This window comes from Delphinapterus leucas, chromosome 13, assembly GCF_059928025.1.
Source record: "Delphinapterus leucas isolate spDelLeu-1000000601 "Yukka" chromosome 13, BTC_Dleu_Yukka2, whole genome shotgun sequence".
NCBI lineage: Eukaryota > Metazoa > Chordata > Mammalia > Artiodactyla > Monodontidae > Delphinapterus > Delphinapterus leucas.
The window spans coordinates 56,975,454-57,001,573 of NC_143141.1; the positions used below are offsets into that span (position 1 = coordinate 56,975,454).

The 26,120-nt window shown below is 45.0% G+C and overlaps 1 protein-coding gene across 2 annotated transcripts in view; it reads right to left on the reverse strand.

Annotated features, from left to right (window-relative positions):
- The window catches only part of PRKCE (protein kinase C epsilon), a 512,296-nt gene that overhangs the window by 301,409 nt on the left and 184,767 nt on the right, over nt 1-26,120 (reverse strand). For both annotated transcript variants that reach the window (XM_089923215.1, XM_022573928.3), the window contains one exon: nt 23,352-23,415. In XM_089923215.1, the coding sequence (XP_089779341.1) occupies nt 23,352-23,415 (64 nt within the window). The remainder of the gene's footprint in view (nt 1-23,351; nt 23,416-26,120) is intronic.

Sequence of the window (26,120 nt, forward strand, 5' to 3'; positions counted from 1 at the left end):
CCCTATCTTCTCAGCTCCAGTCACGCTTCCTCGCCTTCAGTGTCTTTGCACTTGCTGCTTTCTCTGCCCAGAATGTTCTTCTTTCATCCCTGCATGGCTCATTCCCTCATCTCTTTCAGGACTTTACCCAAAGGTCTCCCTGGTCCCCTAACATCTCAGGGTCCTCCCTCCCTACAGTTCATATCCCCCTTTCCTGCTTAACTTTTTCTCCCTAGCAGTTACAGTGATGTAACAGTTACTTTATCTTGTCTGTGATCTGTCTCCTCCAGCAGAAGGTAAGGGCCACGAGGGCAGAAATGTTTGTGCCTTTTGTCCATGTGACAGCCCCAGTGTCCGCCCCAGTCCCTGCCACACAGGAGTTCAGTACATTTGTGGAACGAGGGAGGAGTTCTGTGGGTCACTGTCTGGGTGGTTTGAGGTCCTCCGGTTGCCCCTTCTCCACTTGGTCACCAGACCCAGACAGCAAACATCTCAGCATCTCAGGGGATGACTCCAACAGGTGTGAAAGAGGCCTGTGTCCCATCTCTGGGCACTTGTCTCTGGAGGGGAGTGTGGAAAAGTCCGCTCTTCACCACTGACCTGCCTTCCAAAGCCACTACTTTGCACCCTCATCTCTGCAAAGCAAAATACCCTCTAGGAGGGCTTTTTAAAAAACTCAATCCCATGTAAACCCTTCAGCTGTTTACCTGAATTCCATTTAATCTCCTATAGTGATGCCTCTAAATCACCTGCTCTCAAGGAGTCAGGAAAATCTACCTCCTCCTCTGAGATGGTCTTATCACCCTTGCTGCTGAGAAAACACACTTTAAGTTCTATCAAGAGAAGAAGCACAAAGCAACAGAGCCATTACTGACAGATTCCGCCCCCCCCACACCCCGTGCTGGATTATCTAACCACAGGTCTCACAGGTAAAGGGTTTTATCCATTTAAATGCACCTTTGGACAAAGATCCTGGGTCCCAGATCCAGGTGCATGTGTCGACCTGCTGGACCTTCCATCTGTCGCACGAGGGAGGGTATAAAATGCTCTCAAAGCCAGAGCCATACACAAATGAGGTTCTCCTCTCCAGGGACAGGGGTGAGGCCAAAAGGCCAGGTCAGCTACCTGGAGGTGGGGGAAAGAGGGTCTCTTCCCATCTCAGTGGTTAACTGAGGTGAGTGCTTGATCGTTCCACATCCAACCACAGGCCCTCTGAAGGAACAGGACATCCCGGATTCCTGTTCCTTCAGAGGGAAGGAAGCATCTGGAGGCCCCTGGAGCATGCCACTCTCTGAGAAGTCCCTTCCACGATGTCCCTGACAGCCAGGCCCCAATGTATGCCCAAATGCTTCTGGGGACAGAGCATTCCCTCACCATCTTCTGGGAAGCCTGCTCCTCCTAAGTGCCATTGGTCCCCAGGTTTATCCTCTTCAAAGATCTAGGGTCTTTGTAATCACTGACTCTCACTACGTACCCAGCATTTAACATGCTTCCCCTCATTTAATCACCAGAGCCCAAGGGGAGGGGGAGAGAATCATCATCCCCATTTCCCAGATGAGGAAACAGAGGCTTCCACTCCTTCCCACCCCTTCAGAGCCACTCCCCTTGTGACATGGTTGCTAACGTGGCATTTTATTTTTTGGGTGTTGTAACCATTACCTGAATCTACTTCATTCTTATTCTAGGAACAGGCTACCACTTTACAGAAGCACAGATCTATTCAAGGCCCCAAAGACACAGAGGAAAAAGCATGGCATGTTTAGCCTAAACACCAAGAAAGAAATTAAGGAACACCCAGGTTCATCACATGATTAAATAATCAGGCAAGTCATTCCCTCATCTGAGGGAAGACTCAAAATGTGCCAACCAACCTGGGTATCTTCATTTCATTAAAGTCCTCTATCAGTGTTTTTTAAATTAATAGACTATTTTAGAGCAGTTTTAGGTTTATAGAAAAATCGATCAGGAAGTACAAAGTTCCCAAATACCCCTTGCCCCTCCACAAACACAGTTTCCTCTTATTTACATCTTGTATTAGTGTGGTATGTTTGTTACAATTGATGAACCAATATTGATACATTAACGTCCATAGTTTACATTAGGATTCACTCTGGATCATACGTTCTATGGGTTCTGACAAATATATCATGACACGCATCCATCATTACTGTAAAGAATAATTTTACTGCCCTAAAAATCTCCTATGCTCTACCTATTCATCCCTCCCTCCCTCCTTCCCCTCCCACAACCCAAACCTCTGGCAACTGCTGATCCCAAATGATTGACAAAAAAAATCCTGGAACTAATAAGCAATTGGAGCAAGGTTGCAGAATACAAGGTTCATATACAAAAGTCAACTGTTTATCTACATACTGGCCATGAACAATTTGAGTTTGAACTTAAAAACACATTAGCACGCACACACACACACACACACACACACACACACACACACACACGCAAGCCCACACAGGCACATGATCTGCATGAGGAAAACTACAAACCCCTGATAAAAGAAATCAAAGAAGATCTAAATAAATAAGCAGCCCGACACTGAATTTTAAAAGCAAACTCTCCAACTCTGTTAACCTGATCTCAAATCAGAGGTTTAGAAATGCATTTCTTCACCATGATGGTTAACAGGAAAATTCCCTAAATGAAGGCAGTAGCCTCATGGATGTGCAGCTACAAGGGAAAACCTCAGAGCCTCTACCCACCGTGGGCGCAAAGAAGTGCCAACATACAGTTTCCAGATAAAATACAAATAAGTGTTTAGTATATGTATGTCCCAAATAATGCACGGAACATATTAAAGAATTTAAAAGGTATTTGTAGTTTAGCTAAAATTCAAATTGAACTGGGTCTCCTGTATTTTTCTTCGCGTTATCTGGCAACCCTACCCTAAGGCCTCACTGTGGTAAGACCTGGAACAAGGAAAAGCATCAAACCTCTTAGTGTATTCAGTGCTTGACATTTTTCGAAGCCTTTTCAACCCTTTTCTCTCCAGATTTTACTACGTCTGAGAGGCAAGCAGGACAAATCTCTCTCCACCCTCATTAACCAGAAGAGAGAGAGGAAAAAAAAGGTACCAAACAATGGAGTGAAGGCTATGCAGGTCAGGAACACAGCTGGCTCTAATCATTCTTAAGCCCACCTGTTCAATTAGCCCAGGGTCGGGGGTTCAACCTTGGGTGAACCTTGGAATCACCTGGGGAGCTGCCAAAACCCCACTGATGTCCCCGCCCCCACTCCTAATGCCTGAGCATCTTTTTAAAACTTTTTACCAAAAAAAAAGTAAAGATATATAAAAGTAGACAAGAAAGGAGAATGAACCCGCAGGTACCCAGCCACCCAGCTTCAATAATTATCAACTCCTGGTCAATCTCGTTTCATATACCACTGCTGCCCAATAGAACTTTCTGCATCAATGGAAATGTTCCATATCCGTGTCGTCCAATATAGCTGCTAGCCACATGTGACTAACGAGCACTTCAAATGTGCCTGGGGTCTGGCAGGAACTGCATTTTCAGTTTTTAAAAAAGTTTAATTAATTTCGATTTAAATAGCCACAGGTGGCTGCTGGCTACATACTGGATAGTACAGATCGATACTCTCACCCATTTCTCTTCCCACCATGTTATTTGGAAGCAAATCCCAGACATATTATTTCATCCACGTATCAATATCTTTTAAAGCTTCCCAGATGATTCAAATGTGAAACCACAGTCGGAGGCCAGTGACTAGTCAATCAAATATTTAATACTGTGACACTCCATTTAATCACAGGACAGACTTTTAGCGACTTTACAACCTTAAGAACAAGGTTCTCAACCTTGAGTGCACATCCAATCACCTGGGCAGCTGGACCCATGCTCGGGCTCCACCTCCAGAAATTCAGGTTTTTCTGTTTGAAGACATAACTCTTTTTTTTCTTTCCCTCCTCCACGTCCTCCATCAGGTTTCCACAAGCTCTTCACGTGATTTGAATGTGTGGTCGGAATGGAGAACCACTGCTTTAAAGTCTTTCTATAGAGAGCAGGATCCACAGATCAACAGGATCAGCATCATCTGGGAGCCAGTTAGAAAAGCAGAATCTCAGAGCCCACCCCAGACCTTCTGCATCAGAATTTAGGTTCTGACCAGCTTCCCCAGGTGACTTGTATGCACATTCAATTTGAGAAAGGCTATTTTAAAACATGTGTTCTCAAAGAGCAGAACTTATTAGGAATGCAAATTCTTGGGCCTCACCCCAGACCTACAGAATCAGAAACTCCGGGCGTGGGGCCCGGCAGGCTGTTTGTACGTTAACCAGCCCTTCTGGTAACACTGATGCGTGCTCAAGTCTGAGACCCACTACTTTGGCGTCTAGAACATAACTCCATATTGCCCAAGCAGGAAGTAGTGATTATAAGGACAGCAATTCATTTCCAAAGAGAAACTGAAGCCACCCTCAGGCTCCCACGCAAACGATTACACATAAATTAAGATCTCTCTTTATAACCCATGACACAGGACAAGTAAGTAGGTGTGGTGGGGAAGAATTAAAAACAAAGCGACCTGGGGTCCTCAGAAAACTACAGGCTAACAACTGATGTTCATAAAAATATCCAAAATACTAAACACGTCAGCTGTGTTCAGTACATTCTCCTTAAGGGGGCAACCAAGTTTACATTTTAGAAATATTTCTATTACAACATTTTACATTTCTTTCAAGTGAAAAATAATTGCTAAGAACAGTCTATTGTGTCAAGTATTTCATTCCTAAATATTTGGGGGGGGAGGGGGCAGAGACGAAAGGTTACACCAGGGTGGCATGGTAGGACCTGAGACCATTCTCCAAAGCAATTACCGTTAAGGTTTTTGAGGTTCTGAATTCTTCTGAAACTGGAGCAAAGCTATAAACCTTCTGCTCTTAAAATGCGTGTCCAGAATATACAGAAAACCTTTCACACAATGTCAGAGGAGTCAAGGTCCCTAGGCCAAGGGGTCTGATGCTGAGGACGCCTACTGTGGCCTGGAAAGCAGGCCGGGAGAACAGAACGCGGCTGTTTCAGGGGTCCTGTCTTTAGGTAGGAAGTAGCAAGAGCCACGTTAGTAGGCGACACGGTGGGTGGCCCTGAGACCGTTCGGTTTTCCTAAAGAGTCGAGTTTTTTTTTAAACAAAATTGGCCGTAGGATCTAGGCCCAATGCTAATGGTATGTCAGGCCATGGGGAGCCTAGCTCGGTTTACCCTCCTTCCCAGAACTCCAAACCCACATTAAGAGGACAAACCGGGAGTCTGGCTGCCCCTTCCCACAACCCTACAGCCACTCAAACACCACATACTGTCCCCAACCACTCCCTCCCTCCCCCCCGCAGGGTCCCAGCAAACTGGGGAGAGCGGGGCTACGGAGCCTTTGGCACCAGGGACTAAGAATAGAGAACCAGGAAGGCTGTTTTTCAAAATGGTTCTCAGCCAGAACACTCAATCTGTGGCAGGAGGATACCTCAGTTTCCAGCGCCGACGTAGCACCAGCCGAGCTCAGAGCCCAGGAACAGCCGCACAGGTGATCACGAGCTCACGCGTGCGTGTGAACGTGCACGTACGTGCGTGAGGGCGGGTGCAGCGCATGCGCACACACAGCCTTGGGGGGGGTGCAGAACAGAGTTAACTTTGGTAATGAGCTACCTGTCCTTACCGCAGTACCCAAAGCCCTGGGCGTTGCACCCTTATTTACATCACCTGTGGGATGACCGAGAAATAGGTTTCCTTGCACGGCAGCCCTTGGAAATGGGCCGTAAAGTCAGTAACTCAGACTCCAGTTCCAGGGACACAGGAAGCCAAAAGAGCCAGGCAAAGAGACCCCTGCCTCTCAGACTGCACAGGTGGCTAGTACCTGATGCCGTCTCATACCCAGTACCGTCTTCCCTCCTGACAGTCTGGTTGGCCGGTAGTCGACACCACAAAATAAGGCAGAGAACGACCTCAGAGAGGCCTAATGCATTGCTGAGTTGTATGACCAGGGAGTTCTGTGGTGCTTCAGAAAGGAGAACAAAGCACACCAGGGAGGGTCCAGGAGGTGTTATGCAGGTGCTGAGGCCCGGAAGAGAGAGGGAAGAGCAAACTGTTGGGGGAAAGGTAGTCATGTATACTGGAGGCAATATAATGAGGAATTCAGAAGAACAGGTTTAAAATATTTATAAGTTTAAGGGAAAAAGATCAATGAGTTCAAAGGACATGGGAGGAAAGCAGAAGTCCTTTGGTCCGCCTTCCCACTTTTCAGAGGTAAAAGTTTTTGTGTACACAAGTCTAGTGTGTGTGTATGTATGTGTGTTGCTTTTTGCACAAATGACATTTCACACACTATTCCAACTTTATTAATTTAACCATTTATTTTTAACATATTTCCCCATTAATATATACAAATCAGCCTTAAAAATTTATAAGCTGCTTATTATTCCATTATAGGGAGGTACAAAATGCTCCTTAGCTATAGACATTTACCTTGTTTTCTACATTTTTCTGGTTTCAAATCTGGTGATTTGTCTTTACATCACCTGAGCAGGTTTGCCAGTGGGCTAAACCTGCAGCAGAATTTCTGGGTCAAGGGAAACTAATTGCATTCCTCTCAACAGTTCACGTGGCACTTACTGAATACCCACCATATGCAGGAAGAAAAGAGCTCTTATTTTAATGACACCGAAGGTAAACTGATCTTGGGCACCTGATCTCAAGTAGGACGAGGCCATTTATTGAGGGATAGGTTAAGGGCATTTCTACTCTTCCTATATTTTTTCTATTGTGTATACATGTATTTTTTATGATAAATATTAAATGTGCAACCTAACACATGGGTTATAAAGCATTACTGCAGAACAGGTAATCACATGGCATATTTATCCCAATCTATTATATATCGTAAATTCTTTTCACTGTTTTCAGCACAACCCAGTGTGTGATAAATTATGTGCATAAAGTAAAAAATCACCCTGTGCTTTTTCAGAATTATCTCCCAGGGGGTCCAAGGATTGCCTGCGGAGGTCAGAACCAAATTAGTTTCCAGCCTCAAGCCCACCCCCAACCTTAATATCAGCCCCAGCTTGAAGGAGCATTAACATTAGGCAATAGCTCAGCTTGCTGTTTTCTCAGCCAGAAAACCAGTGAGCAGGAAGCAGGGCTCCCTGCTTGGGCTCTGATTTCCTGAAAAGCCAAATCCTCATTGCTTTCCCTGCACAGACCCTTTCTCTGCTCCCGCCCTTTTAGCAAAAGTGAAAGTCTTCCTGCAGCAGCCCACAAGCCTTGGCATCAAAGATCTGCGTTACTCACTGGTTCCCAAAAAAACGCTTGTCTGGGACACGGGTTAAGGAGCAGCCAAGAAGAGGTCATTGATCGCTGTCTCCAGGGCTCAGCGGCTCTGGCATGGGGAGGGGCCAAGGCTTTCCAGATGTTCCACTGAAGGGCTGGACTGGAGCCAGGGGAGCCCTGCAGATCTACAAAGAGATGCCTGTTCCCCAAGTGTGCACCATTCGAAATCAAAAGCTCTCTGAAGAGAGTCACTGCCCAAATGGGCAGGGCCTTCCCAGAGACTTCTGTCTCTTCCTGCTGTCCTCACTTACTCCATGTCCATGGCCACCACCCAGCTCTGGTTCTCCTCCACTTCCACAAAACGCCCCTCCCCCAGCACTCACGTGCACACATATTTCCCCCAAACTATCAGCTCCGGTTTCCATAGCAACAAAGCAAAAGCCAACTGGGTTTGAAAAAGCAGCAAATTTGACAGCAACCATGCAGAAGGAGAAAAAAAAAAATAGCCTGGGAAATTCTGGTCTCACCCTAGAAATCTGCCCTCAGAGGAGTGCCAGCCCATCAGGGGGCCCCAGCTACAAGTCTAAAAACTGAGCTCTCAGATTCCCTAGGGCACAATTCCCTTCCTCTGGCTCCACCCACCCTCTCTGGAAAGGAAAAGGCCAGAGATACACTGAACAATACACTGAATCAGTTTGAAAGTTATCTGAACAGGGAGCAAATCCTAAAAACAGCATTTGGATGATTACATAGCAATGGTATCATGACTACTACTAACACCATTGGTTTAGTCATTCATTGAACAAATATTTTTTGAGCACCTACTATGTTCCAAGCACTATTCCAAGTTGCTAGGGATGCAGTGATAAACAAGTAAGATAAAATTCTTGTCCTCTGGGACTTACATGCTAGAGGGACAAACAAATAAGTGAACAAACAATTTAAAAAAGCACCAAGTGCTATTAAAAAAAGTGGCTCAAAAACAAAAAATATTCCCAAAGAGTATGTTTTAGTATAAAAATGGAGGCAGTATGATAATGTAGAAAGAAAACTAGACTTTCTATATATGTATTTGGTGTTTTACTTTCAAAATGTGCCTTCCTGCATATCAACCCATTTTGCCATCACTCACTGTTGGGTGGGATGCATCAGTGTGCTCATTTACCCGAGCAGAAACAGAAGCCCAGACGTGAAAAATGACTTGTTCAAGGTCCACCAGGTTTCATTCTTTGGATTTCTATTTATCAGTTGGCTGTAGAGAAAGTGAAAAGATTAGCTACAAATTAGGGGGAGATGTTTGCAACAAATATAACTGCCTCTGAAGCAATAAGAATAGACCAAAAGCATAACAGAAAAATGCACCAAAGGAATGAACAGATATTTTTCAGGAAAGATCAAAAACCTGTAGATACATGAAAAGATTCTCAATTTCACTAATAATCAGAGAAATACAAATTAAAAGTATAATGGCACACCACCCACCACGCTAGCAGCAATTTAAAAGTCTGTTTTAAAGTATTTGTGAAGATATAAAGTAACAGGAAACTGCAAACTAAAGTACATTTATGTCTGGTGGTAGCATCCATTGGTATAGTCACTTTGGAAAACAATTTATCATTACCTAGTAAATAATTTATCATTACTTACTAACGTTGGACTTGCAAAGACCTTTTGAAACATCAGTTCCACACCTAAGTGAATAATGTAGAAAACTGTAGGTACAAGTGTGCCCCAGAATACAGTATCGTCCCTAATAGCAAAAACGTGAAAATAACCCAGATGTCCATGAATAGGAAAACGGATAAATGAATTTTGATATATTAATAAATGGAATAATATGAACTACAGTCACACGTCAATATGGATGAATCAAAGAATTTATATAGGATGGTACTCTTTTAAAAAAGCTAAAAAGTAGGTAAGACAAAACAATATATTATTTAAGAAAACGTGCATATAGGTGGTAAAATCATAAAGAAATGCAAAAAAAGAATAATTGAACACAAAATTCAGGATAGTAGTTACCTTTGGGGAAGAAAAGGCAAAGGCAAGGTCAGTGAAGGGCCCCAGAGGCTGCAAAGGCACCGGAAACGTTTTTTCTTAATCTTGCTCATAGGTACATATGAGTAGCAGGAGGGAGGGAAGGTAGGGCTGATTTAAATTAATCCCAAAGGACAGATTGGTTCAAGGGAAACAAATCACTGATGGTATTTTTTCCTTAAGTCAAACAAAAGAATTATCATTTGTTGGTTTTCGCCTCATGAAGGCGTCCTGCAGTATAGGAAGTGAGTGTTAAATCCAAAGGGCACTGGTTTGATTTGTTTTAAAAAATTAAAAATAAAAGCAAAATAGGTCCGTCTCCAGGCAGCACTAGGTGATTCTAGTTGGCCTGGCAGTATAGTGGCTACAAGGGCCATAATTATAGCCAGGGAGAGGTCGAGTAGCTAGATGGCCATCTGTAATTAAGCAGGTGAAGTCTGTCGTCCAGGCTCCAGGCGCACTGCCGACGGCCCTGGTGACCCCAAACCCACCTATTACAGGCAGTTCTTGACTTTCATACTTTTCGCCTTCAAACAACACACAGCCCAAACAGGGACACTCGCCACCAGCCAGCAATGACATTTCACAGCAGCGCTCTCTGCCTGCCAAGCCCCGGTGCCGCCTCCACACCTTCGCCACGTTCACCTGGACAGCGGTCGCTCATTAATTCATGGAACAAATATGTCCTAAGCACTGCTGTACGCTGGCACTAAGGCCAAGAAAGTCCAGCAAAGACCAAAATAGACACAGTCCTGGCCTTCTCAGAGTTTAGAGTCTAAAGAAAGCACTTGTGCATTTGTTGAATATTTTATTGCTCCTGCCCTTTTTTGTTAAATAAAAATGATGGGTAAGGAAAAAAGTGCAAATATTGGCCCTTGTGATAAGATGCATCTTTTCTCCTTTAGAGAATAGAGCAAATCAGCAAAAGGTCCTCAGGGGGCTGCAAAGGCCCCTATTTAGCCTCAGCTGGATCCTCCTAGCACTTAAGCAGGTTGACATGCTGCCCGTATGACCAAATGAGAAAAAAAGGAAAAAAAAAAGATGCCGGAAATATTACTAAAAATTGTGTCTACACAATGAGACATGATGAGAGGATTTTGTAAGATATTTTCATTTTCTGGGAATGGAATCTCCCATTATAACATTTAACTCAGTTATTCAAACTTTCACTCCTTTGCCCTTCAGACATGTTTTTTTAGAAAGCATCATGCACAAATTTAGGGGACTGCAAATCTGGCTGCTGGTACTTCATGAATGAGGAGGTTAAAAAGACAGGATTTCATCTTTCTACAAGGGTTTGTTCTTTGGGTTCTGTTTGTTTTTGTTTTGTTTTTGTTTTTTTGAGGGAAGGAGGAGTTAACTACGTAATGGCATCAAAAACCAACAACAGTGTGAAAGCTCTGAAGGTAATTTCAAGCATTAGATAAAAGGTAGGTCAATGGTTGGGGGCAGGCTGTCAACTACCTTCCTGGTACCTCCACCTCACATAGGCAGTAAATGGTTTAGCCTGTTCATGGCCATCATCACCCACCATAGTGAGAAGCTATCTACCCAAAATCAAACCCTTTCGTGGGGCAAGAGGCTAAGAGGCAAAGAAACCTCAGTTTCTTCCCACTTCTGTAGCTTCCATGCAATACCCTCATAAGTTTAAGGAGAAAATCCTTACCTCCCAGCAGACATGGACAAGCATGACAAAATGATGTTTTCCCTCGAGTCAGGGACCTCTGTTGCCGTTTTTCCTTCCCCCACATGGACCTGCTCAACCAATGGACCACTCTTTAATTGAACTCCACATGCATCCCCATGTGAGAGAGAATTAAGGAGCGAGACTGGTGTTACAAGGGATTATTCCACTTAAAAAAGGCTTCCAGGAGGGGTTCACACAATTTGGGGTCCACTCAAATAGAATCCTTCCCTAGATCTTTGGAAATAAGACTCAAGTTTCAACACTTCCATTTGTGACTAAATTTTCAAGAAATACAACTATTCTGTGAATAGATGCTGCGATCCAGCTGACTCCCTTTTCCTATTATTTCATACACTCTTTCTCTACCTTTTTTTCCATGCAGACCTTGGATTTTTTTCAAATAAGATAAACAGCTCCCTTATCCTCCATTTGTAGATACTTATGGAAGTTGTTACAGATATTCACATCTTACAAAAGACCATTAGAAGAGGAATCTTTTCTACAATTTTTTAAAATGCTCATTCAGTCTCTGAATACCTGCAGAGATGGAGAGCTCCCTACTTACTGCTCAGATGTACTTAACTGCTAACGAGTAGTTACTAAACTAAGCTTAAGTTGCCTCCCTGTAACTTCTACCCCTCTGGTCCCAGAGCTGCCCTAAGGAGCCACAGGATAAGTTCTCTCCCTATTTGTCTTGGCAACACTTTAAGTTCTTACGATACCCACCATGCCTCACCCACTACTCAGGGTCCTGTGTTTTGGTGAGGAATAATTGAGTCTGGCTCCCTCGTGATAAGTATAAAGAGAGATTAGGAAACCTTCTCATTGGCTCACACCTGTATTCAGAGAGTCTTAAATCTTAGAATCCAAAATCCTGAGCATTCACTGAATCATAGCATCTTAATGCCTTTGATGCAATCCAGCTGAGGACCAGAAACAATCATTTGTTCACCTTCAGAACAGAAGCAGGGCCAGGAACAGAATCCAAGCTTCTGATTTCAGTAAAGAGGCTGCTCCCACTACATCAGAAGGCTGCTTCTGCTGAATTCAGCGTAACTAACTGGGGGCCTTGTGCCCAGCACTACGAGGCCCTGTGATATCAGGACTCCCATGGACTTTGTCGGTGCCGCCATGATAGCCAGGCCCACGATGGCTTGGGGTGGTCTGGCTCCCCAGTGGACAAAGAGGCCCCAACTACAGAGATGGCCCTTGTTCCCAGTCTGGCTTTGTGTAGTCCGAATGGCAGGACAGCACCCTAGGCTCAGCGTGGCTATATCACGAGACCAGCCGGGAACCTCATGTGCACTGGGCCAGCTCTCAGCTCGAAGCCCATGTTCTAGAAGCCTCTGCCCTTGAATAACTTGTGGCTCACTGGGGTGGGCAGGGTACAACCAGGACTCTAGTTATAGACACAATGTAAATATCTGAGTACATGCTTGTACAGAAAGACACAGAGGAGTGTGGGAACACAGTGTGTGAACCAGCAGGCTGGGGTGGGTGGGCCAGCGTGGGAAGGCCCCCAGGAGGAGACAAACTTGAAATCAAATTCTGAAAGAACAGAGAAGAAGTTGAATTAACAGGAAGGGTACAGGATATTATAATAGGGGACTTGGTGTGTGTGGAGACCCTGAGGTGGCCTCAGAGCGCCCCTAATAAGTACCAGGCCCAGAAAGTAATCATGCAGGCCCACGCCCACCCGTGAAACTGACTGTACACTGGAATATGAAACAACCGGTTATCCAAAGCAACATCAGTCCCAACACCTTGTTTCTCTCCATAATTTCCTTTTATAGTGACACTTCTCCTGTTATTTCATTTAGTCATGCGTTCATGTATGCAACAAGTTAAAAATTATGCCCCTACTGTGTACCCAGCACCTAACCCAGAACTCCCCCTGCATTTCCCCATCCATTAAAGGCAGGTGCAACTTGCCTACCTCAGAGGAGGATCACGTAGAGGTAAGTTTTAGCAAGGTCCCTGGGTGAGTTATTTTAATTAAAGCCCCAGGAATCAGGAGAAAATTAGCACAGTGGGATCAAATTCAAGCACCACTCAATACTTGAGGGTATTTATAGAAAAACAAACACAAAAACAAAAAAATCCAATACCCTGACTGGTTGCTTTTCGGTTTCCTGGTATAAACTGGTACCTGTTCTCCTAGCTGAAGAACACTGATGCTATCCATTTTGACCTTCTGCGGATGACTGAAGCCCGGACTGGAACACCAGGGCCTGGACATTGCCTCCCTCCCTAAGAATATGCCAAGTGCCTTCCTAGTCCTTTTCCAGAAGAAAGGAGAAGGTGGGGGGAAGGATACTAAACAAAAAGGGATTCAAAATTCTTGACTTTGAGAAAGACTAAATGATTGGAAGTTGGGCAAGAGAGAAAGCAGATTTCCCTCTTAATTTTCAATCCCTGTTGTGGCCTCTCCCATTGCGGAGCACAGGCTCCGGACGCGCAGGCTCCGCGGCATGTGGGATCTTCCCGGACCGGGGCACGAACCCGTGTCCCCTGCATCGTCAGGCAGACTCTCAACCACTGCGCCACCAGGGAAGCCCGATTCACATTCTTAAAACTCTTTAAGCCTCAGTTTTCCCATCTGTAAAATAGGGATGATAAAATGGCAGATCCATTTACGCTTAAATAAAATAATCTCTCTACATAGATTTGGCTTAAAATTTTTGTTCTGCCTCCCTTCCTCCTTCCAGGTGCCCAGCTCTATGCAAACTTCTCTTGGTTTTAACTCAGCACTGCAGAGGGCCAAGGGGCCATTAGTCCCACCTCCCTCTCTGTGCACCAAGGAGGCCACGGAGGTCCAAGTGGAACAGATGATTTGTTGCCTGACGTGCCCTAGCTTGGGAGCTCCTCAAGGGCAAGGCCTATGTCTTTTACATCTTTGTTTCTCCAGCTCTTGCATGGTGCCGGGCAGGCAACAGACTCTCCAGATACATCTGTTGAATCAATCGGTACATTCAGTAATTAACTAACTGTGGAACAAAAGCTAAAATCCGGGTGTCTACGAAATCCTAGTCCCAATAACACACAGATACACCTGAAAGCGGACTTAACTTCCCCTGACTTCATTCTTCCCGACAGTTCCCAAAGAATTTATACCTGGCTAATAGTTGAGACCATGGGTTTCTGCTGCAGACAACATCTCTCTGAACTAAAACATGACCATTATTCTCAGTGTCAGGAAACAGGCAAACTTGAGTGTCTGCAGAGTAGGAATAACCCACTGACAGCCAGTGCACCCTGCTTAGCTGGGCAGAAGGGACCCCAGCTAGCGAAGCCTCTCAGTGTGTGGAGATGGCCAAGCTTGGGACAGGAGCAGCTGACCCTAAATGCTGGAGAGTGCTGCCTGGCACTAGTAAAAACACCCACATGGGATTGTCCATCCAGAGGGGTGCAGCCTCTCAGCAGCAGGACTGGGCACGCAGAGGCCAGCGGCTCCCTGGAATGAACGCTCTGTGTGCATCGTTCATCCATCACTCGCTCCACGGAGTCTGGCTACCTAGCCCACCTGCCTCTCCACGTTGGGAGCATTCAGTCCTCGGTGACGGGCACTATCGGAGGGAATCCTGAATTTCAGTATTTCCCACTCCAAATCAGAGGTGTCTTGGGCTACGGAGGACATGAAGTGGGCCATGTGCACTATTTCTGAGCTCCCTGCCCTTAGACGTTCATGCTATGGATTAAGCCGGTCATTCCTCTCTGCCTGGGTCTTCTGAAACCTGTCATAACCTCTGGCCATGGGCAAGTCACGGTCTCCGTATGTATGGGAATGGTCACATTTCCACCTAATTCATTTTGTTTCAAATTTTCTGAGTAATCGTTTTAGCAGCTCATACACATCAATGGGAAAGAAAACCAAGATTCTCGGCATTGACAAGAAAGGTTTCCTCCTTTCTAAATTCACCCTTTCCCTTCCCCAGAGACAACTGCTGTTCCCAGTGTGTGATGTATCTTGAAGAGACAGCTGACACACAGGCAAGCATGTCCACTAGAATGTTAGGTGCCTCAGGACAAGGATTTCAGTTTTCACTGTTCACTTCCGTGCCCCTAGTACTGAGAAGAGTAACTGGAAAAGGTGCCCAACAGCTCTATGTTGAATAATTTATAAATCAGATGTATTCCTGAAAAGTTCACATTTTGGTAAATCAGGTCCTATTCTGCCTTTATTTTATCTTCTGATTGGATGCACCTTCAGTGGACAGCGGCTCTGCCTCCTCAACCAAGAAAAGAGGGTAACAGTTATTACCTGCCTTTCATGGTTGCCATGGAGCTGATGAGAGCATGTGGAAGGAAGTATCGGTGGTTGTCATTTACTGACTGCCTACTCTAGAAAGAGCAGTCTCCATGGTGGTCCCACTGCACCCTGTTCTCCCGACAGCTACCCGACTGATAAAACATATTACTGTGCTTACTGGTCTAGTGCCTGCCTCCTTCTGTAAGAGTACAGATGCCCTAGAGCAGGGGCCATCTTCATTAACTCTATACTCCCAGGGCCTAGTACTTCTTAGGTAAGTAAATAAATGATGACTCCAATGAGGGACAATGAGGACGAAGGGGAGCTTAGAATGGGAGATTCACAGACGTTCGCTCTCAGCTGTATGTATATGGGCAAAAGCACACACTCTCACAGGCCCCCACAAGCTCACACCAAAGATTTATAATAAAGGAGGAAAATAAAAGCAGCTTGAATAAGATGGTGAATGCACTTGATTGTGAAAATGTGAATGTTTCAACGAAGCTAGGTAATAAGGAAAATCGATAAAACTGTCAGCAGTGGCCAATTTCAACTGGATAAAAGAATAAAGTAATTGGTCCTGAAAGACAACTCTCTAAATTAGGTTAGATGAATGGAAATACCCTTTTGTTTTAAGCCAAATCACAAGGACATCAACAACAGTAAACAATTAAATTATAAGCCACTTTGACCCAGTACGATCTGAGCTGCAAACATGAATTTCCTGAAACGATCTTCTTTATAAGGCAAAGAAATGATGTATAGCAAGACAACAGAGACAGAGTTGGAGGCCCCGCCAGGAAACACGGGGCTCACTTCTTGACTAAGGATCTATTATAAACCCACCCTCTCTATAAGCTTATTTCTTCAACCTGAGTATTCCTCCTTCAATTACTTCATTAGTAAAACAGGAACACACGTCAATAGAAAATGCACATCTACGCTCCCATAATGGCCGAGAGGAAGGAGGCTTTGGTAGTGATCCTAAAGGGCTCTGCTCTCCAAACACTCAGGATTCAATTCTGTTTTTCATCTGCTAATGGTTGGCATTTGGTGTTGTTAACTGTGGATGATTCATTTCAGAGGAACTGCTGTGCACCTTGAGCCTATCTGGAAGGAAATGAGGGTTTCTTGGCGTATTTCTCATCAAGCATTTTAGCATTGTCTCTGTGACATTATAAACCTCTTGATGGGGGTTTGCTACTCGTTGCTTTCAAGCTGACTCCCCCGTCTCATCTGGTGCATATGGTCACTTCCAGGAACAAGCATTTACTCTATCAGGACAAAGGATGGAGACAAAAATCTGGAAAAAAGAGGTCCACTCCCTGAGTCTGAGTAGCAATGGCAAGCAGTGATGCTGGGTCGGGGGAATGCGGGGTACACGTTGCAAGATCGATGTTTTTGAACATCTGACTTTTGTTATTTCCACCCTTATCAAATGCTGAGGCTGTTTCAGTTCCCCACATGCTACTGGAGAATCCAACTTGTCCATGGATGTCTGGGGACGCCGTGGGGTGAGCAGGACACCATCTTATTGCCTGAGGCACCTCACAGGAGGCAGATCTATCAGCTCCTTGGAGCAAGTGCCTGACTTTGAAATCCCCGATTTGGGAGGGTAAGGGCTCCCTTTAACATGTCGAGCAATGTTTCTCATTAGAGACTGGACAGAACTTGAAAAGGGTGGGAGTGTCAGGGCTTGACGCCGGGACACTAGCTAGATAGTCTGGAGAGGAGGAGAAGGTTGAGGGTGGTGGAGGGCTTACCATGGGACTCCATAAGACTGCTGAGGGAGAAACAAGAGAGTGCAGAAAAGATATACAGGGATGCCTGTACCAGGCTTAACCTCCTAATCACTTAAGTCCCATGCTTATAAAATGTGCTCTACTCAATGTCCCAGACTTGACCATACTTGACCTAGAACATCCCTTCTCCCTGGTGACCAAGGTAAGTGAAAAGCCTTGACCATGAAGACACACCCAGAAAGAACTGCCTTCAGTCTTCAAATACAGCTTAATCATTGAAGGTATTTCATTTTCTTGTTTGAAAATGTCTGTCCGCCACACTGATAACTCTGTTTGGAAGCACCCTGAGAACACAAATTGCATCTATTTAATTTATCATGTCTCTCCAGACTTACCTAAAAATAAGAGCTTCAAAGCTGTCTTTGATAATGATGGCATGATCCCCTCTACTCAGAATGGCCTCCCTGGGACTTTCCTGGTGGTCCAGTGGTTAAGACTCTGCGCTCCTGATGCAGGAGGCCCAGGTTAGATCCCTGGTCAGGGAACAAGGTCCCACATGCCGCAACTAGGAGCCCACATGTGGCAATGAACATCCCTTGTGCAGCCACTATGACCTGGCGTAGCCAAATAAATATTTAAAAAAGGAAAAAAAAAAAAAAAAAAAGAATGGCCTTCCTGCTTCTTCCCTGTCAATCCAGTCTACCTAACTTTTCCTTTTCAGCCCAATCCCTGCCTCTTTCTTGAATTTCCCTGGGTTATTCTGCCTTCAATTTATTCCCATTTGGAGAACTCCTGGTAACACCAAATTAGGCACTCAGTGTGATACTGCCTTGCCTTGTTCCCTAATGCTTTTGGCCTTCAGGTAAGCCTAGGATTCCTAATTGAATTGCAAGCTCCTTGAAGTCAAGGGCCATGTGTTCTTGTAAATGCCATCTCTCATTTTCCACTTCCCTGTCCCCCAATTCGGCATGGGCACCAAACTGGGCACATCTGCTAAAGTGCATTAGTGACTACTTTTCATTTGAATGAATGGTTCTTCTTAATTATCTGATCATCAGAAGGCATTGGATTAAATAATGCAGAAATTCTAAGGAAAAGGGTAGACTTCTTATGAACCGAAGCTTCAGTGGGACTCCGGAATCTGAAAGATGTTATCTAGATAGAAACTACCAGTGGCAGAGGGTCAAGAGGAAGGCCTACCTCTCTATTTCAACCCTGAAGGCAGTGCTCTAATGCTTGCCATGGACACAGGTAAGAAAGATTACTAACCTGCTGGGATGAGTCCGACCAAGACTTAGTTATGGATCCACCTTATAGAGAGCCTGAGAAGGAGCTGACCAGAACTGAACTGGGACCATGGAAGTTTTCATTTCAAAGAGAGTGGAAAAGAGATCTGCTGATTTATGAAAGGGACTTTCTGGGTCATCTGTGGATTCAAAGCTATAAACTTTACCTTCCTATTTCTGTAAAAAGCTTCCTGAAGAAAAGCACTAAAATGTTAAAAGCAGTGAGGAGGTCTTTGTTGGCAAACTCATGGGGCCATGATTAGGGCCATGATCCAGGCAGGGCCCTGGATCGTAGCCTGGGGTCTGGACCCAACACGGCCTTGTAATCAACTGTTTGGCCTCAGGCACATCACTTGACCTCTCGAAGTCACCATCTCCCACCAGGGGGTAATACTTGATATACACACGTGATCATTTTAGAACGAAGCAAAGCAGGTTTGATCATGTCTACCTGTCTGTGCAACTTGAAAAAAAGTCCAGAAGAGAGCTGCAAAGATGAGATAAGATTTCTAAACTCTCTCTTCAGAAAGGTTAAGGGGTTTGATTGATTCAGCCTGAAGAAGAGAGATTTAATAACTGTCTTCAAATATATGCAGGGCTTTTACCCAGGACCAATGAGAGTGTAAGGACAACATGTTCTGTCTGCACTGAGAAGAGAGGGCACAAGCCCAGGCTCTGACAAGGAGACATTTCTAACATTAAGGGCCACAGGACACAGACAAGCTAAAGAATGTTCTTCTGGGAAATGTTTCAATGGGGGAAGGGTTGGGAAGAAAGAGAAAGACAGAAAATGGGGCAAAACTATGGGAAGGTCTGAACTCTGCAAAAAGCAACCTCATAGCCCCTGCCAGATACAGATATTATTCTATGAATTGCCTCTTTGTCACCTTGCTCTATTCTTGGACCTTTTGCATATGCCACACCCCAGAGTCAGAAACCTGCCCTCAAACTGCTTCCCTGGATACCCTGCCTGCTGCTCCTTCCTGGGCACTGGGTTAGAACGTTGCTCACCTCCCTGCCCTCAGGTCTCCAGGGCCTTTAGGATATTTATTGAGCGTCACCTTTATGTGAGGGCACTGTCCTTATAGCAGTCCTATCATAATACCTACCGTACATCCCATTATCCCCACTGATGGGTGAGAAATCTGAAGCTCTAAACTAGTAGGCACCGGAGACAGGATTTACATTCAGGACTGACGGACTCCTAAGGCTCTCTCTCTCTTCTCTCTGCTGCCGGTCCCAGAGAGGATATTGACTGCTTTCTGAAGCCTGTGGCTATAGAAAGAAGGGCAGAGGGCTGGATCCTGAGCCCACCTCTTCATCTTCTGCTTCCACAATATGCACTCATTCCACAACCTGATCTAACCACAGTATTTGTGATGGACGTGCTGCAAAAACATTCCAATTATTTTGTATCTTTGGCATTTTATTGGAGAAAGAGTTTGGGGACCCAAACATACCACTGAGGCCCACTTCTTGTTCTTTCTATTGTTGTCTAAGACTCTGAAAAACTCTCCTGGGTGAACACGACACCTGGAAGGAAGGTGGGGGAAGAAGAGCCTAGAAATCCCTGGGTCAGACCCTGACTGCCCCTCCTCTGGGAGCCTGCAAATGATGGTTCACTGTCCTATTACTATGAAGAATAGAAGTAATATACAAATTACATCACAAAAAAGGAAGAAATATTAACTAATGTCCACAACAGGAAATAGTAATTTGCACAATTGAGAACTACATCCATTGTTGCTTATGCTTCTGTTGCCCGGGCTAATTATGCTCTGATTTAAGTATCTGGTGATCCCGTAGTGCCATGTTTACGAGGAAGCCCCATGGCCATTACTTATGATAAAAGCAAACACTAAGAGGCACCTGAGCCTGGAGCAACACACAAAACATCCTAAGAAGGTTTACTACATGGGATAACATAGGTAAAGTTCCGGGCACTGTACCTGTCAATCCCTTCTACTGGCTACAGATATTAGCCAGCCTTCAGCCTTGAACTCTGATAGATGTCTATTCACATTATACCGACGATCAAAATTGCATGACCAGAAATGACCTTGACTGTCATCCAGCCTGACCCCTTACACCTGGGGTTAGGTTGCCGGGTTTAGCTAAAGCCCACACCAGTCAAATCCCATTATGATGAACTGCACAGGACGTGAAAGCAATGGAATTTTATTAAATAGTTAGAAAGCACATTAACCCCAGCTCTAGCAGACGTAAACATCCAGGCTTTCTACAGCGCGTTAGCAAGAAAAAAGAATCCTTTAGCACATCCCAGAAGAAGGGGGTGTATTCGCACAGTCTCACCCCCCATACCTTTCTCTGGGCTCTTTGGTATTTGCATGTGGTGTAGAGTTTGTGCATTTGCTACAAATATCTTTTTTTCCATTGATGGGACTGACTGGAGCACTTGAAATAGGTGAGCTGAAGGGATGCTTGATGGCAGAATGATAGAGTGGTGAAAATGTCAGCTGTGCCTCATTTCAGTTCTCTTTTTCACCCTTTCTCAGAATACAGAGTTAGGAATTTTCACTAAAGAAAGGGGCCTAAATAAGAATCAATGAATGTCCATAGTCTGGGTGTGACAACCATGTTTTGCCCTGGACCCTTCCCATGCAACCCAGATAGCAAGTGTTGTGGCTACTCATTCTCCCATTCCTCTTCTCACCCTCTCAATCCTTCCAAAAACAAAGCCACCTCTGGGCCAGGAGCGCTCACAGTCCCAGCAGCAGGAGTGGGAGAACAGATGTGTAGAACACAAACAGAACACACCAAGATCAGCTTCTAGAAAGAGGTTACTGGAAGTCCTTCCCACTATCCAGAGAAAGAATTCCAAATCCAGGAAAAGCAATTAAGAAAAAGCAGAAAAACTTCTTTTCTTCAGAGCAACACATGCTAACACTTTACAGAGTCTGGCATGTGTCAGCATTTCTGAAGTAAACTCTATTTTCTTTAGATGAAAGAGATAAAAAAAATAGGCTAAGAGTTCAGTCTAATGAAAACTGCTTTGGTCATTCACATGCAATAAGCTGTAGAAGCAAGAAGAAAAAAAGCAATTGCCTCTTATTTATTTATTCATTCATTTGTCCATATCCTTTCCCTCTAATGTGAAAAAGGATGTCTTCTATAATTTTGCAAGTCGTTAATCTTTTCAAAGAAAAAAATAATCCAAGCCTCCCATTGATTGCCCAGCGTCTTGGCACAGGGAATACATATTTAGTTAATTATCCTGTTGCATATACATTATGTAAGGAAAAAGGGGGATTGATTTTGCTCAGCAAATGTTTCACCAGTATCAACAATCAGGAGATCACTGTAATATTGTAAAGTCTGGTAAATTTGGGATCACAAGCTGTGTTAAAAGTAAGGCAAGGCTTTACCTTACCGGATGCTTTATTTCTTAATCTGGGTGGCGGGTACACTGGTACCCATTTTTATTATATTTTAGGCCCTTTTGTACATCTTGAATAATTCATACTAAATATTGTTAAATCTCCAAATCTTCTACAATAGTTTCTATTCTGGGCTGTTCAGAGATGAGAGTAGAGAGGGAAAGTTGGAAACGCCAAAATGCAATTGCAATAAAGAGCAGAAAATGTTAAGAGACCAATTTTGGAAGGATGTTTAAAGTTTTAAACCTATGCCAAATAATTGAGATCTATTAAGAGAGGACTGAATTCTATCATGAGCTCCATATACACACAATTATTGAATTATTCTGAACACCTGTTGAAATCAGGTGATTAAGTTAGTTAAATGAAAGTCATCAGGCCCCACTGTCAAGTGCATCATTTGGCCAGCTCCTTTAAATTTGCGTACATAGTCCCTCCTCCATTACAGAAACTTAAACTAGAGCTTCATCCCCAAAACTGTGGGGTTGTGACTTTGTGCTTATAATCCCCAGTATTCTGGGGAGATGCTATAAAACGCCCAAGTCTCCCAGCCAGGAGCTGTGCCTTTTCCTTTGGGCCACAACCTCTAATCCCCATTTTTTCTCACTGCCAAGAAGAACCCGCCTTGCTCATCCCATCTTTCTGCCATGACATTAAAGCCAACTGTTCTGTCCCCTGCCCACAAAGAGAAGACGAGAAGAAAGATGGTCACAGTAACTACTTTAGTCCTAATTCCCAGCCTCCCTAGAGCCCAAGTCTGCCACCATCTCCCTGTTTCCACAGGTTTTATTGTCCAGTCTTCCCTTCTACCCCGACTGCTCAGCCCTCACCACGCAACAAGCCTTGAAATGTAGTAAGTGAGCAAAGACTGGATGGAGAGAAGAGGGTGTAAGAAGAAGAAAGAAGGAAAATCCAACGATCAGAGAACATTTATACCCTACTTAATCAGCTAGTGGGGAGCAGAGATCCTCACCCCATTATTTCTCTTTAAGAGCAGAGCTTTTGCCTGGGTAAAGAACTGGTAAAGAGAAGTAACACTTCTTTTATTTTTATTTTTTTGATTCAGTTATACACACACACATATACATAAAAAATATGTATATATACATATAAATATATATGTATATATACATATAAATTCTTTTTCCCTTATAGATTATTACAAGGTATTGAGTATAGTTCCCTGTGCTATGCAGTAGGTCCTTGTTGGTTATCTATAATATACAGTAGTGTGTATATGTTAATCCCAAACTCCTCATTCATCCCTCTTTATAGAAGTAACATTTCTGATTCTGAAATTTGACACCTCATTTGTTTCATTTCTGAACACCGTGAGACCAACTGGTCTTAGTTCCTGGCCACCACACACACGCTGACCCCACGCGCACCTCCGGGGAGAGCAGCCGCCCCACCGAAGCCCGCCTGGGCACCCATGCGCAGGCACGCCTGCTTTACTGGCCTCACTCCCTAAGTCGAAAATCTTCCCTCTGCTCCACCAAAGCTAACAGATGGCTGGTCCCTTTTGGTACACAGGCGTAAGCATCTTCAAAATAACCTTTTCCTTTAAAGGGTGCCAATTAATTAAATGTCACTGTGCTATGTCTCAGCCAAGGAGGGAAGGGAGAGACCAAAAGACAAAAGGGTCGATGGACAAGAACAATGACGAGAGCTCACACTCTCCTACCTTCACCCGATGACCCCGAGAGATCAATGATCACATACACTCTTCCTTCTGGCTCCAGATCAATCTGCAATTAAGAAAATGACAGTGACTCTGTTAGTGCATTGTAGGGGCAACCCGAAAGTTCATGGCATTTCCACCCCAAACTGCTAAAACCTGGAGTCACAGCTCCATTCAATCCATGAATCTGCAACACACCGAGTGCTGGGTGAACTAGGGATGAAGGAGGATCAGCATTTGTGGAACGTCTACTGTGTTCCAAATGCAGTAACAATGAGGTCTGATGCATACCCAACAGGTAGTGTCATCCCGGTGGTTCCCAACTGGAAGCAATTTTGCTGCACAAGGGAAACCTGACATGAGGAACTACCCTGGGGACACCTGACACAAGGAACATTTTGGAGGACATGAAAATATCTGGAGACATTTTTGATTGTTATGATTGGAGAGGGTGTGATGCTACTGGCATCTAATGGGTGGAGGCCAAGGATGTGCTAAACATCCCACAGCAGACAGGACAGTCCCCACAACAAAGGATTATCCAGCCCCAAATGCCAACAGTGTCAAGGTTGAGAAACCCTGTGTTAAATCCCGTTTCACAAATAAGGAAACTGAGCTCAAAGTTCCAAGGTAAATGGCAATGCTGAGATCCAATGCCAAGATTGTCTACAGAAGCCCCTGTTCTTTATACTACACAAATTGCTCACGGGAGATAAGCAAAGCATAAGATAGGGCTTCCCTGGTGGCACAGTGGTTGAGAGTCCGCCTGCCGATGCAGGGGACACGGGTTCGTGCCCCAGTCTGGGAAGACCCCACATGCCGCGGAGCGGCTGGGCCCGTGAGCCACGGCCGCTGAGCCTGCGCGTCCGGACCCTGTGCTCCGCAACGGGAGATGCCACAACAGTGAGAGGCCCGCGTACCGCAAAAAAAAAAAAAAAAAAGAAAAGAAAAGCATAAGACATTATTCCCACTCTCAAGGTGTTTACAATCTCACTAGGGAGTCTAAAACAAAAATAGAACAATGCTGAACCCAGCTTAATGATGAGGGACAGAGAATAACAGATATAAAGTATCTGGTGAACCTGAAATCAGTGTAAAAGAGCAGGCTGGGAAGACTTCACGAAGGCAAGAAAGGGAAAGCATTCCAGGTGGAAGCAACAGATAAGCAAAGCCTGGGCATGCGAGTGGAGCTTGTGCGGGACTGAAGGGCCACCATGCTCACGGTATGCTGGCGCATGCGTGTTGCAAACCGCAGCCTCTACCAGGGTTGTGAAAGAGCCGATGTCGCTAAATTCTCCCCACCAACCTTCTCTACCCACCCTCGTGCCCTCCCTCCCCACCTCCCAATCCAGCAAGCTACTGGCAGGATGACGAGGAGAGCCAGAGGGGCTGGGCCGCTTGCAGTCAACATCCTTCCAGGGTCTGCACTGTCCTCACAGAGACCATGTTCTCCCTGAGAGAGTAGCCACTCTGGAAACCCTGGATCACTGAGTACCCCTGGTACCGACCCCCGCCTCCACAGTCCCATCTGTCTGTGCAGAGCTCCAATTGGCTCAGATGTGCCAGGCTGGTCTCAACAAGCTGTGAGTTTCTTGAGGGCAGGAGCCACGAGCCCCTCCCTTTCTTTTCCACGGTCCTCAGCGAGAAGCAGGCACACATTTAACAAGTACTACTTGGGAAGGGTTAGCCTGGTGAACACCTCCTCCTCCTCCAAGGTCAAGGTCAGTTATTGCCTCCTCTCTGAAGCTTTTCCAGATATTCCGAGTCAGAATGAACTACCCTCACTTGTGTTCTTATAGTACACATACATATCTCAACCGCAGCTCCAGTATGTCTCTCTCCTCGGCTAGACAGAGGCTATGACAAGCCTACTTGCATCCCTAGTGTTTAGCGTACTGTCTGTTGGTCAGGAGACACCCAATAAACCTTTGTGGAGGTGGGAAACTGTTCTGTGTCCCGGAGCCTATTCTGGGATTATTCACTCCTGCAAGCCCCCTCCTTAGGAAGGAAGGAAGGCAGGTGATCTGTACTAAAATGATATTCCAATGCGGCAAGAGGGGAAGAAGAGGCAGCTATACCAGGAGTACCATATATTCCCTATGAGGTAAAAACTCACCTTGAACTGATGCTCCCTGTGTCCCTGCCCCCGACATCTCACTCCACTCCTAATGCAGATTCCCTGAGCCATTCGTGAGCCTCACTTTATTTCCAGTCTCAGCCTCTTAGTGTTTGAGACTGCTTAGGGTTTCCCTCAAAATTTTAATTCCACCAACACGGGTCTTCAATGCCCCCCAGGTGAGGTCCCTGTGATATTTCAGGTACTCTGTCAGGGCAGAGAGGGAGGGAGGGCAGGGAGCTCTCAGGTAGCCCCACAGGGACCGCTCATCTGGGTTTGGGACCTTGAGCTTGGGATCCAGATAAGAACCAAATAACACACTCGTGATGCCACAGATTTCAGGTTTCTGGGTAAAGAAAATGTTCTCCACCACTCTCACCACTAATACTGTCCTGTGCCACGAGCATAACCTGGCCCCTGCCCTGTATTGCAAACAGGAAAAACAACAGAGCCCAGCCAGGATCCTGTCCCTGCCACAGTTCAAAAGTATCAGGGGCCCCCTTGTCCGAAAGCATGGAATTTAAATAATGTACGCCTCTCAGAGATTAGGTCATCCCTATTAAACCCCGCCGGCAAAATGAAACACTTTCTCATATCCTCCAAGTCAAAGATTTCCCACGACTGTGGATTTCACTGGCAAAGTACAATGGTATCTG